The following is a 13,697-nucleotide window of genomic DNA, read 5'->3' as shown; positions in this document are numbered from 1 at the left end:
AAAGTATGAAGAGAAAAAAATGCCTACCCTCGAGTATTTATGTCCCTGAGAGGAAGCAGCAAAGAATCTATGCAGATAGACAGAGGAGGCCTTAAGATACTCGTGCCTCTCCTTCAAATGTGTTTCTTGGATAAAAGCTATGGAGATGTTCAAATCCACTAAGTGTGTGTAAAGCAATTTCTGCTTCTTATGAGTATTTAAACCTTTCACATTCAAGGAAAATATTTTAAACTGAGCCATCATAAAAGCCTATTAGTAAAAAAATTGAGAGCAAATAAAAAAATCCAGCTTTCACCCTGAATTGACTAAGCATCATAGAGAAGGGAAGCCCAATCAATACTTACTTGCATTCTGGTCATACCACTTACCGCTGCATGGTCTACCTGATCACTGAACATCATTTGTATGTTCAATGAACCCCCCCCCCCCCTTCCTAATCCCTCCCCCCCCCCCCCCCAACCTCCATGGAAAAAGTTGCTCATGCTCTGAGCAAGTAAAGAATGGAGAAAAAACCAATAGGCCCTAAGATCCCCCGCCCCCTCCAGAAGCCACGGCACATTGAAAACATTAATGGAATCTAAGCAGTACTACTCATAAGGAAACATGTCTGCAGTAAATCTGAGCTCAAGAGAACAAAAGAACTGAACTAATATCAGTGTAATTAGCAAGATGCAATATTATGCTCAAGATATTGAGTCCTACAGTGGAATGTTTCCGAATCCTGCAATGGAATGTTTCCTCTGGACTGGCATCGTAGGCATCATCCTCCCTTTTTCACCCACTGCCATCTTGGGCGATCCTCTCTGTTTACCACCACTGCGTAGGCCATCAAAAAAGAGAAGGGATGGCAAAGCCCAACTCTTTAAGAATAGATTCGGCTTCACCTGCCGATTTAGCTTTGTGAGGAGACCCCTGCACAGTGAATGCCAAATCAAAAGGGTAAAGCCTTCTATAGTGTCAATTTTCTTTGCAAAGAATCGAGGTAATATTTTTCATTTCTAGGCATTTGTGCAGAATGACTGAGGATAGGTCTGCAAAGATTGAAACTTGGTTCGTGTTCCAAGTCCAAGATTTCTTCTTTTCCCAGTGTTAAAAAGTTGATCTTTCACCGAAAAAGAATGGAAGCAAACAATTATATCTCTTGCACAATCTCCACCTCACTGACCCAAGGCATGGTGAGCTCTTTCAGTGGATATATCTGAAATGCATGGGTAGAGAGAGGCCTCCTTGGAATCTTGTAGAAATGCACAAAATTGCAGGATTGTGGCCTTGCTGTTACGGTACTCCAGGCTTTTCGCAGTACCCCAAAATTGAAGGTTACAGCACTGGGATCGATTGTCAGTATCTTTGAGTTTATCTGAAAGAGCTGCATTGTTATCTCACGGGATTGAGAATTTTTTTGCAAGTCATCCAGTTGTAGCACATGAGCATCCAAGCTCATCAGTGCGGCACCCAATATCCAGCAGCTCCTCCCACAGATCCGACATCATGGCAATCAGCTCAGATTTACTGTTTTTAATATCTTTCCGGAGATCACAAAACCATTAGTGGAATTCAGAGTGCGTATGTATGTCAGACTCAGCTTGGGAGTGCAGTGTTCACGGAGCTTTCACGGGTCTGGTGCACTGGAAGGCCCCAAATTGCTGATGTCACTGCAAAAATCTTCTCTGGCCTTCAAAAAGGAAAACTGCTTCAAATCCACCACATTTTTCTTAGTAGCCATCTTTGCTCTTTTAGCTACAATCTGCTCCAATTTTAAATACAAAAGCTCCACTGGGTGCTTAGATATTACAAATAAAGGCTATCAGGAGTTGGGAGAGAAGTCTCAGGCAGCCATCTAGGTTGGTGACGTTATCAAACCCCCCCCCCCCCAACAATTTTTGTATCCCTTCTCTTTCCTCTCACCTGGAACAGATACTGAAACCCTACTTATTTCTTTATAAGACATTTTCCATTGTGGATTTGACTCCGACACAGGATTCATTCTAACAGTGTTAGACACCCAGCCCTGTATTTGATATCATGCAATACTGTTATCATAACTCAAAGAAATAGGTATAGATGGCACAGTTTTCACCTGGTTTTCCTCTTATTTGGAGAATTGAACGTACAAAATTAAAATTCATTTAGTTCTTATCCCAGGACAAGCAGGATGCTAGTCCTCACATATGGGTGACGTCACTGATGGAGCCCTATTGCGGGAAAACTTTCTGTCAAAGTTTCTAGTAACTTTTGACTGGCCCTGTGAGGCCACTGAGCATGCCCAGCATGCCATGATATTCTCTGCCACAGGGGTCTCTCTTCAGTCTTCGTTTTTCCGCGCTGCTGTAAGCATTGCGGAGCAAGGAGCCTTGTGAGTTTTCTCACAGAGTTTGCTGACTGAAAAGTCACTTATTTTCTCACATATTTCTCCCATAGGGGATCTCTCTCAGATTTCCACCGGCTGGTGAGTAATCAAAGTCTCATTTTTACTCCCTGAGTAAAAACTTTTTTCTCATAATTTTTTCCCTCATTCCATCGACGGCTGTCAATAGAAAATGGCTACTGGATTTAAAAAATGTCCTGTCTGTAATCGGACAATGTCCATTACAGACCCACACCTCGAGTGTGTCCTTTGTTTGGGGGACAAACATGATGTCTCAACCTGCCCTAAATGTGCAGAGATGACTCCCAAAGGAAGAAAACTTCGCCAAGAGAAGATGGAACATCTTTTTCACTTACAGCTTCTTCCTTCTCCCTCAACATCAACGAAATCGTCTCTGGCCAGAGTTTAAAAAAGAATAATAGTGAAAAAACGTCATCTGGAGGGGTCCGGAGATCATCCATCGCCATCGACATAGCATCGACAAGATCAGTAATCGAGCACCGGCCGAAACATCTGCACAGACATCGACTCCAGCGGCGCTTCTCTCCCCGGAGGAACCGACCGCTAAGCAGCTTAAACTTCAGGAAACACCGCTACCCTCGACGCCGGGGCCTTCACCTTCCGAAGAAATTACAATAGTCTAACCTCCACAGGGCTCTGTGGAAGGGGTATCGACGCCTCCACCACCACCACGTTCAGCTGCTCTGCTTGCACCAGCTGTTCCGCAGGAATTGTCGGATTTTATCCGGCAAGCGGTGCTCCAGGTCCTTAAGGAACAGATACCTACTCCGGCGCCTTCGCCGATGCCTTCACCAATGCCGGTTCCCGAAGCGATGCTGGTACTATTACCGATGCCGGTGATTCCACCGAAGCCGCTGACTACACCGATGCCGATGACGCCATCGATGCCAGTACCTATACCGATGCCGACGATTCCGTCGATGCCGGTGCCCCCACCGATACCAGTCAAGGTGCCACCGGCACGGCCATCGATGACACTGACACCATCTCCGATTCCGACCCCGATACCATCGATGTCAACTTTACCTGAAGAACCAGGACATCCAGAACTGACACTCTATCAGCTCTTAATGAAAAGATTTGATGAGGTAGTTGGTGCTCTTCCTCCCATGCCTTGGCAAGAACAGCCGGAAAGCATACCCTTCGAAGACCCACAACCAGGTCCTTCTGGACTTCATCGTCCACCAAGACCTTCTCCACAATCACCTCCTAGGGAAGATCCATACGATACTTGGGATGATGGACAAACAGACACCTCATCTGAAGATTTCATGTCAGATCCTTCACCTCCAGACCCAAGGAAGAAATCTCCACCGGAGGATTTATCTTTCACCAATTTCATCCAAGAAATGGCTGACACCATACCTTTCACCTTGGTGACGGAACGAGATTCAAGGCAACAGACATTGGAGGTTCTCCAATTTGTAGACCCTCCAAAGCAAGTAGTAGCCATACCGGTCCATGATGTCCTTCTGGACCTACAACATCGGTTTTGGGAGCATCCATGCTCAGTACCTGCCGTAAATAAAAGAATGGACACAACGTATTTGGTGCAGTCTGCTCCTGGCTACCAAAAGTCACAGCTTCCACACCATTCAGTGGTAGTGGAATCTGCACAAAAGAAATCAAAGAGGATAAGACCACATTCCTCAACTCCCCCGGGAAAAGATAACAGATTCTTAGATTCCCTGGGAAGGAAGGTTTATCAAGGTGCCATGCTAAATTCTAAAATATCTTCTTACCAATTATACATGACTCAATACCAAAGAAATCTGTGGAAACAGATGCAGGAGTTTATACCATCCTTACCACAACAACATCAAGAAGCAGCCCAGGCTATTATCCACAAAGGGCTGGAAGCAGGCAAGCACGAGGTCCGTGCTGCCTATGATGGCTTTGAAACAGCATCCAGAGTGGCTGCATCAGGTATAAGTGCAAGACGTTGGGCTTGGCTTAAAGCCTCAGACCTCAGGCCTGAAGTCCAGGAAAAATTGGTTGCCCTCCCATGTCTTGGTGATAACCTTTTCGGTTCCAAAGTACAAGATGCGGTTGCTCAATTGAAAGAACATACAGAAACCTTAAGACAACTTTCATTAATTCCACAGGATCTGGCTACTTAGTCATCTCGTAGGCCTCAAAGGAAAGAGCCTAGAAGACCCTTCTACCGACAAAGATGGTATTACCCTCCAACATCTAGGAGCAGATCTTCTAGGCCGTAACAAAGACCTCAGCCCAGACAGCCTAGGGCAGCTAGGCCTCAACCTCCACCACAGACGGGACCGGCTGCTGGCTTTTAAGATTTTTCCCAGAGACCGAAGCCATCTCTCCAATCCTCATCCACAGCTTCTGGTAGAAGATAGAGTATCCTACTTTTACAACCATTGGGTGCAAATAATAACAGACCAATAGGTACTTGCAATAATATCTCGAGGTTACCAACTCAATTTCCTCTCAATACCAAAAGATTCTCCTCCGAGACCTTCTTCTCTAAGCGAAGATCACATAATTCAACTGCAAGTAGAATTATCCACCCTTCTGAGAGCCAGAGCAGTAGAGCTTGTGCCCCGGACTCAGCAGGGCAGAGGATTCTATTCCCGTTATTTCCTCATTCCAATGAAAACCGGAGGCCTACGTCCCATCCTAGACCTCAGAAATCTCAACAAATTTCTGAAGAAAGAAAAGTTCAGGATGGTCTCTCTCGGTACCATGCTTCCACTTCTTCAAACAGGAGATTGGCTTTGCTCTCTAGATCTTCAAGATGCTTACGCTCACATTCCAATATTCCCCCCACATCGCAAGTACCTGCGCTTCATGGTGGGTCATCAGCATTTCCAGTACAGAGTGCTTCCATTCGGACTCGCCTCCGCTCCCAGAGTATTCACCAAATGCCTAGCAGTAATAGCAGCACATTTGCACAAGGAAAGTGTCCATGTCTTTCCCTATCTAGACGACTGGCTCATCAGAAGTCAATCTCAACAAGGAGCTCTGGCTTCTCTCAGTCGAACAATTACTCTACTTCACTCCATGGGCTTTCTCATCAATTATCAAAAGTCCCATCTCACTCCGTCTCACCTGCTTCAGTTCATAGGAGCAGAATTGAACACCATCCTCTCAAAGGCCTTTCTACTCAAGGATCGAGCAGAGACACTCTCCCTTCTGGCACACTCAATTCACTCGAAGAAACAAGCAACAGCTCATCAGTTTCTAACCTTACTAGGCCACATGGCCTCCACCGTGCATATTACTCCTATGGCATGGTTAGCCATGAGGGTAACCCAATGGACTTTGAGATCACAATGGATCCAAGCCATTCAACCACTCTCTTCTCCAGTTCAAGTAACCCACCAGCTACATTCATCTCTCCTTTGGTGGGCGAATATGGACAATTTGCGCAAGGGCCTACCCTTCCAACAACCAGTCCCACAGATAACTTTAACTACAGATGCATCCACCTTGGGTTGGGGAGCTCACATAGACAATCTCCAAACCCAGGGGACTTGGACAAAACCCGAAGCAACATTTCAAATCAATTTCCTGGAACTTCGAGCTATACGTTATGCGCTGCATGCGTTCAAGGACGCAAATGATAGGGACTCCAATTCCAAATTAAATAGAAAGAGGACAGCCCTGCCTAGTGCCTCTGTGTCATCTGAAGTGAGAAGAGTCTGCAGTTAATATAAAGGCATGTAAGCGGATGATGGTGAAGAAGCCAAACTTCTGCAAGAAAAGAGTTACCAAAGCTAAACCATTGTAACATGGTGAAGAGATAATTCCATTCAATCTTATCAAATACATTTTCGACATCTAGGAAAGAGCAATAAAAGTGAAGGGATCTGATTTAGCCAATTCAAGAATATGAAGACATAAACCAGAATTGTTCTGGTTTATGTCTTCATGTAGATGTAATGATCTTTGATGAAGCCAGATTGATCTTTATGGATTAAATCCCCTATGGTGGTGGCTAACTGGAGAGCTAAGATTTTGACAAAGATTTTATAATCAGTATTAAGTAAGGAAATGCATCTGTAATTAGAAACAAGCTAGGGATCTCTTCTCAGTTTTGGTAACACCACAATAGAAGATTCAGAGAAAAGAAGGTCTGACACATGGAGTTAATAATAATGTCCTTCAACTAATGTCCTTCAACTTCAAGTTCTATAACACAACCAGCTCATTTAACTGTTCGTTGTAAATATTTAAAATGCTATTAACCTTTCTTTTTCCTTCCTCTCCCAGTTTAAGCATCCCTGTTTTTTGTAACTGCTTTCTTCCGCACTACAGTTCCAGTTTGTTTTTTCTTTCTGTGCACCACTGTTTTAATGTAAACCAGCATGATGTGATTTTATCATGAATGCCGGTATATAAAAACCTTAAATAAATAAATAAATTAAATAAAATAAAATATTTCAGAAAAGTAAGTATGTATTTTTGGGACAATGGATTTCTGAAAAACTTTATAGAAGTCTACAGTTAAGCCATCCAGCCCTGGTGCCTTGCCCCCAAGTAAAGCAGCTAGGACTGTGTAGATTTCTTCTGTGGTAAAAGTTCTGTCCAACCTATTCCGTTGTTCCGAGTGAAGAGCTGGGTGATTCACCTGTGAAAGAAATTGGTCAATAAGTGTAGAAGCATCAATTGATTCAGACTTGTATAGAGTATGATAAAAGACCCCAAACTCCTCCAGAATGTCAGAATCAGTAGAAATCAGCCTACCATCAGCAGAGTGGATTGCATGGATGCATTTTCTTTCTTTTTTCTTTTTAAGATAACCAAAATGTGACCACATTTGTTATTTTTTGAATAGTTTCGAGCCTTTTGGACAAAGACTTCCTAGTCTGATGACTTAATAATTTATTGTACGCTTACTTGGCCTTCTGAAGAAAAAGTAATGTGACATGGGCAGGGTTTAAATTATGGGCTTTCTCCAACTGATCAGCTTCGACCTGCAGACGGGATATGTTCTCACTTACTTTCCTTCGGTAATACAATAACTAATGATTTCCCCCCCAAATAGTGGCCTTAAATGCTCCCCATACAAAGGGAAAGGATACGTCTGGCATAATATTGTGCAGGAAATACTCATCCATTTTCCATGAATATGAGTGGAAAAATCAGGCTCTTCCAAAAGGCTTGAGTTAAACTTCCAAAGGCAATCCACAACTGCAGAGGAGGAAATAGTGATGTGTAGTGTCACAGTTGTGTGATCTTAAATCAAAATGGAATGAATAAGAGCAGAGGCGACATCAGGTATTAAATCGCCAGATATCAGAAAATAGTCAATTCTAGAATAGGAAGAGTGAGGGAAAGAAAAAAAGGTGTAGTCTTTGTCAGTGGGATGTAGAAGGTGCCAGGGGTCAGAGAGGCCTAGAGAGTCTATAAGGTCTGTGATTACCTTCTGTGACCTGGAGTATGATAGTTTAGTACTTGACTGTTTATCTAAGCTGGGATCCAATGGCTAATTCAAATACCCTCCATCACTAATTTGGAAGTTACACCATCCATAAGTTGAGAGGAAAGCCTTTGGAAAAAAAAAAGTGATCATCAGCATTAGGACCATACAGGTTAAAGAAAGTAAACTTTTTGCCACCAATATTAACCAGGGTGGAAACCCATCTGCATCAGCGATTTGATTCAGAATCTGAACACCAAGGCGCTTATGGAACAAAAAAGCTACCCTCGTTTCTTCTTGATTGCTGGAGAGAAGAGTACTTTACCTTCCCAATCTTGCTTTAATTTAAGAGATTCTGTAGAGGAGATGTAAGTCGTCTTTAACTTGGCCACATCAGATTTTAGTGATTTCAGATAAGCCAGCATTTTCTTGCGCTTGATAGGGTGTGAAAGACCATTTACATCTAAGGATACAACAACTATATCAGAAATGGATGCCATTGTGGGGAAAACAATAATCATATATTCTCCACCATTCATGCAGCAATAAGAGAGGAAAAGTGGACATTTTCAGAGAACTAGAACAAGTAACCAACCCTCAAGTACAAAGATAAGGGAAACAGATACACTCATCAGAAAAAAAAGACATATATCAAAACCCATAATAATGGGAACAGACCAAGCCCGGACAACATGGGGCTCTTGGCAGGAAGCTAAGATCTAGCCCCAAGTAAAAACAGGAATCATTGCCCACTTTAACAATTAACAATAAACAACAAGGTTACTGTAGTAGAAAAACAGCTTGGCACTAGTAACTCAATGACAGAGGAGAAGAGATGAAAAGACTGAGATAATAATCATGATCTGAGAAGCATAGGGATGTCAGCTGAAACCCGGAGGAACAAATTTTAAGTCTCAGGTGATCATCTCTTGCGCGGATTCTAGACTTGAGAGAAACTCATTCAAATCAATGGGGGAGTCAAAAGACTGCGTTTTGTTGTGGCAAATACCTGCATTCGGGCTGGGAACAGAAAACCATATCGAGCCCCTAAGGCCTATAGTTGAAGCCCGTAGGCCAGGAAAGCCTTCCATTTTGCAGTGGTAGTTTTGGTGAGGTCTGGCACAAAGAGCAGTGATTGACTCTTAAAGGTGGTAGAGCCTTGATGCGAGCTGTGGTGAGGAGCAGCTTAATGATAATTGGTCTTGGGAAGGGATCTGGTGCGTTCAAGAGGTAAGGCAAACTGAATGTTGAGACAAACCGGAATCATGGTAGCAAGATAACTGACCATATCAGGGCCTTCCATCCTTTCCGTAATTTCAAATATATGAATATTATTCCAGCAATTATGGTTTGCAGTATCTTTCAAGTCTTGTTGCAGTTGTTCTACCTTGCGTGTCATCTGAGGTAGAGACTTTGTCGTGACCGCGAGTGATGCAGTTTTATGCCCAACCACCTCCAGCTGGTCCTGGAAAGGTGTCAGCTGCTGCAAAAGCAGCAAAATTTCATTTCTGATAGTCACAGTGTTTTCCATGTTTGCTTGGAGCATTTCCTTCAGTTGTTTAAGCTCCTCCAACATCAAATCCGCTGAAGCCAATTTTTTTGACTGAGCAGATTTTTCCAGAGTTGGGGGATCTTGCTTAGACTGGCAACAGCGAAAATAAAGTAAAGCCATTTGAGGAATAGACTGTATTAGCAGATTCTCAAGAAATTCTGGAGAGCTTGAGAATCAAGTGGCCATCTTGTTGCTGCGCTAGAGCGCTCCCCCCCCCCCCCCGACATAAGCAAAGTATTAATCTAGCACAAAGAGCTAACATGGGGACTCATGATACAGAGAGGAAGGTGCAATTAATGGAGTTTGCTCAGCTTTCAACTCTTTTTACTCTTGGTGATCTAAACACAGTGTCAGATGTTTGTAGCCTGGGGTTTATCAGTACAAAAGATTTTTCCCATCCTTTTTTGTTTGGAGTGGTTGTATCTGTTGGAGTCGTGGACCCTTGGGCCGATCGGAGCCAGAGGAAGAGCTGCTGTAGGTGGTTGCAGCAGCGACCCCGACCGGGAGGCGGCAAAGACAGACTGGTGGCTGACCGAGGGTGGAACTCTGGGAGCCCTATGCGACCAAGAGCTCTGGCGAGGAAGGAGGTGATGGTAGTGCTGGCACTGTGTTGAGAGGACCTTCGCCCTGGAAGCCGATCCTCCCCCGAGAGGAGCTCGTAGGAGTTCGGCCGCTGGGACTTAGGAGATTCACCCTGGAAGCCGGAGTCCCCCCAGGAGGAGCCCGTAGGGACCCGGCCGCTGGGACTTAGGAGGACCTGCGAGGGCCGAGTCTGATGAAGTCCAAGTGCCGAAGAGTTGTCGCTCGCCAGTCCAGAGTCAGGAACCAATGGATCACCGAAAGCCAGTCCGAGGTCAAGAGCCGAAGAGTCAGCGTAAGCTGGTCCGGGGTCAGAAGCCAGAGAGTCAACGTAAGCCGGTCCGGGGTCAGAAGCCAGAGAGTCGTCGTAAGCCAGTCCAGAGTCGAGAGCCAGGGAACGTCGTAAGCCAATCCGGGATCAGGAAGCACAAAGAACAAGAGGACAAGAGAACGCAGCAACTGGAAGCAGGAAATACCTGGGAACCTCGTTGCAAGGCAAGGTCTGGTTCCAGCTGCAGGGCTTAAGTACCCTGCAGCGTCTGACGTCATCGGGGGGCGTCCCTGTAAGTTTCCCGCGCTGGTCCCTTTAAATATTGAAGTGAGACGCGCGCGCACACGCGCGCGTCTAGGGGGCGGAGCCTACCGCCGCGAGACGCCAGCTGCTTCGGCGTGGCAGGGAAGCAGAAGCCGAAGGAGCTGCAGGCCCGGGCGAGGTGGGGAGACGCCGGGCCTGCGGCGGCAGAGGTCCCTGGAGGCCTGGGGAGCGCGGAGCTCGTCTGGCCTCCCGACGAGGTAGGAGGAGATTCCGGGGTCGGCCCGGAATCGCAACAGTATCCTTAAGAGTTTGTCTTCTTTATTAAATAATTTAGATTTTTTTTTTTTTACAGTGGCTACTTACTTTAATGAGAATTAATACTTTTACATATTGTGCAGCTTGATTGGATATTTTTCCAGTTTTTACAGATATGATCTGGGGCAATGCACTTAAACACAAACATATTCTTAATTTTTTTAACATTTTTTTTCTTATTAAATATTGCATTTACCTTTTTATTATGGTTTTGTAAATCATTTTTTACCATCTTTCCAAGTAGACGATTGATGGCCTTTGTGGACATTCACCTACTGTTACTTCAGACAAATGAGATAGTAAAAGTCTGATGTCTTGGAAAGTAAAATATATTGTTTCCCATAATTATTTCATATTTTTAATGTTTTACATTTTTCCTAATATTAATTTTCATTGCTGTGCTGATTTCCATTGTTGCACTTATTTATATGGGACTCCTATTCTTAAAATAGTACTCCTTAGCTTTTGGATTCTTTTTCTTTAACACAAATTATCTTCTTATTTCAATAGATAACATTAAAAAAAAATAAAACAAGTGAGGTTGTGTTTAATAAGAAATGTCCCCAGATACACTTAGTGCAATGGAGCCCACGGTTTGCAGCTTTATTTAATATATTAAAATATAAATCTTCATTTTCTCACCCAGGCATTGGGACAAAGGATGGCACAGCAGAGAAGGATAAGGATTTTAAAGGGAAGGCCCAGAAGCAGGTCCAGTTCAACCCAGGACAGACAGCAGCCACCTGGAGGGTGAGGATAGTGGCAGATGATGAGTACGAGACCTTGGAGACTTTCCAGATCATTCTTTCTGATCCTGTCATGGCTTCCCTGGAGTCCCCAGCAGTAGCAACTGTTAAAATAGAGGATCCCGGAGATGGTAGGTATCACTCATTCATTTGCACTTTGTTATCATGGATTTGATTGTTCCTTTTCCCTGAGAGCAGCACTTTATTTATGTATTTATTTATTTTAAATTCTTATATACCGACATTCCTGTAAAGTATACAGATCACACCGGTTTACAGTGCAACAGAAACATTCGCTAGGAGCGATACAAGGAACATTTGCAACGTTTGAAACAGGGAACATTTACAACCAATAGAGTAGAAAAACTTTATTACTGAATAAAATACACACATAACTATATATGCAACATATAAACATAAAGACAATTGGTGTATATTCCGCCGGGTCCTGTAGACCCACATATTCAAACGTTTCAGGCCCTTGTATTAAAGGATTTATCAGATTATGAATTCCATTCACATTGGAGGGTTCACAACCTTTCATCAGTACAGCGAGAAGCATTGGTCAGTTTAAATAAAGCCACACAAATCGTCATTAAACCAGCAGACAAAGGGGGCGCCGTGGTAATACAAGATCGGACAAAGTATATAGAGGATTTAATGGTTCATCTTAATGACTCTAAATACTATCAACAAACCATGGAAGATCCCACGAATACACTTAGGTCTAAAGTTCAAGAGGTTGTAGAACACAACTTGAGATTGACCACTAAAGAGAAAGCATACCTAATGGTAACTCACCCCAGGAGACCGGTCATTTACTCAGTGCCCAAGATACACAAAAGTCTACCCGCCCCTCCAATTAGACCTATAGTGTCACAAAATGGGTCAGTTCTGGAACCAGTTGCAAATTTCATAGACATCTTTCTGCAACCCTATGTGGCACAGTCTCTTTCATACATCAAAGATACAGCCCATTTTTTGAGAAATTTGGAAGCATTGCAAGTCTATTGGGAGTCCATGAGTATGATTACCATGGACATAAATTCGTTATATACCAACATTTCCCAAACTAGAGCAATGGAGATTTTGGAAGAAACGTTAAATCGACGACATTCAACAGAGAGGATTAAATCCCGTATGTTGTTAGAGTTAGCAGAAATTGTGTTACACAATAATTTTTTCTGGTTCGATCAGAACTGTTACCATCAAATCCATGGCATACCCATGGGGTCTCCTCTAGCCCCGTCGGTCGCCAACCTATATGTCGCCCAGTTTGAGAATACTCAGGTATATATATCCACCTGGTGGCAGTACATAAAATGTTGGTATCGTTTCATAGACGATATCTTTTTCATCTGGGAAGGACCAGAGATACAGTTACATACATTTTTAGAGTGGATCAATACAGTGGATCATAATTTGCAATTTACATCTCAAATCTCCAAAACAGCAATCACATTTTTGGATGTGGCTATAAATATAGATCAGGGGAGACCGCATACTACTATTCATCGGAAACCAACTGACCGGAATAACCTTTTAAGGTTTTCAAGTCATCATTCACATAGTTTTAAAATGGGGCTCCCGGTTAGCCAATATTTCAGAGCCAAACGAATATGTTCCACCGCAAAGGACTTCGAAATTCAAGCGGATATTCTGGCAAGCAGATTCTTGGAACGAGGTTACCCTCACAAAGCCATCAACAGAGCATACAAAAGAGCCAAGCACAGCGATCGCGATACGCTTTTACAGTATAAACCCATGAAAGAGGAAACCCGATTGACATGTGTACTGAGACAATCCACAGCAGCAAGCACAATAAAAGCAGCCATACAGAGGCATTGGCATATACTATCGATGTATGACATCTTTACTGAACCACCTATGTTCGCCATGTCCCGAGGGAGGAACATCAGAGACCAGACGGTCCATGCACAGATTGAAAATTTCAAGCATGAAGAAACACCCGTCTGCCATCAACCATGTGGCCATTGCACTTGGTGTGCACAAACCCTCACGGGAGTACTGTGGGAGGACCCTGTTTCGGGATACAAAGTGTGGCGGAAGAGTAACACAAATTGTCAATCCAATAATGTGGTTTACGTCATCATTTGTCCGTGCCCCAAATTATACATCGGTCGCACCACAAGACCTATCAAGGTCAGATTAGGAGAGCACAAATCAATGTTCACTAC

The 13,697-nt window shown here is 43.6% G+C and overlaps 1 protein-coding gene across 3 annotated transcripts in view; it reads left to right on the top strand.

The window, feature by feature from the left end:
* Nucleotides 1-13,697, top strand: part of FREM3 (FRAS1 related extracellular matrix 3) — a 345,523-nt gene that overhangs the window by 92,926 nt on the left and 238,900 nt on the right. For all 3 annotated transcript variants that reach the window (XM_029599602.1, XM_029599686.1, XM_029599769.1), the window contains exon 4: nt 11,400-11,630. In XM_029599602.1, coding sequence (XP_029455462.1) covers nt 11,400-11,630 — 231 coding nt within the window. The remainder of the gene's footprint in view (nt 1-11,399; nt 11,631-13,697) is intronic.

This window comes from Rhinatrema bivittatum, chromosome 1, assembly GCF_901001135.1.
Source record: "Rhinatrema bivittatum chromosome 1, aRhiBiv1.1, whole genome shotgun sequence".
NCBI lineage: Eukaryota > Metazoa > Chordata > Amphibia > Gymnophiona > Rhinatrematidae > Rhinatrema > Rhinatrema bivittatum.
Note: the sequence above shows the minus strand (reverse complement) of the source record. Positions and strands in the feature narration are given on the sequence as shown.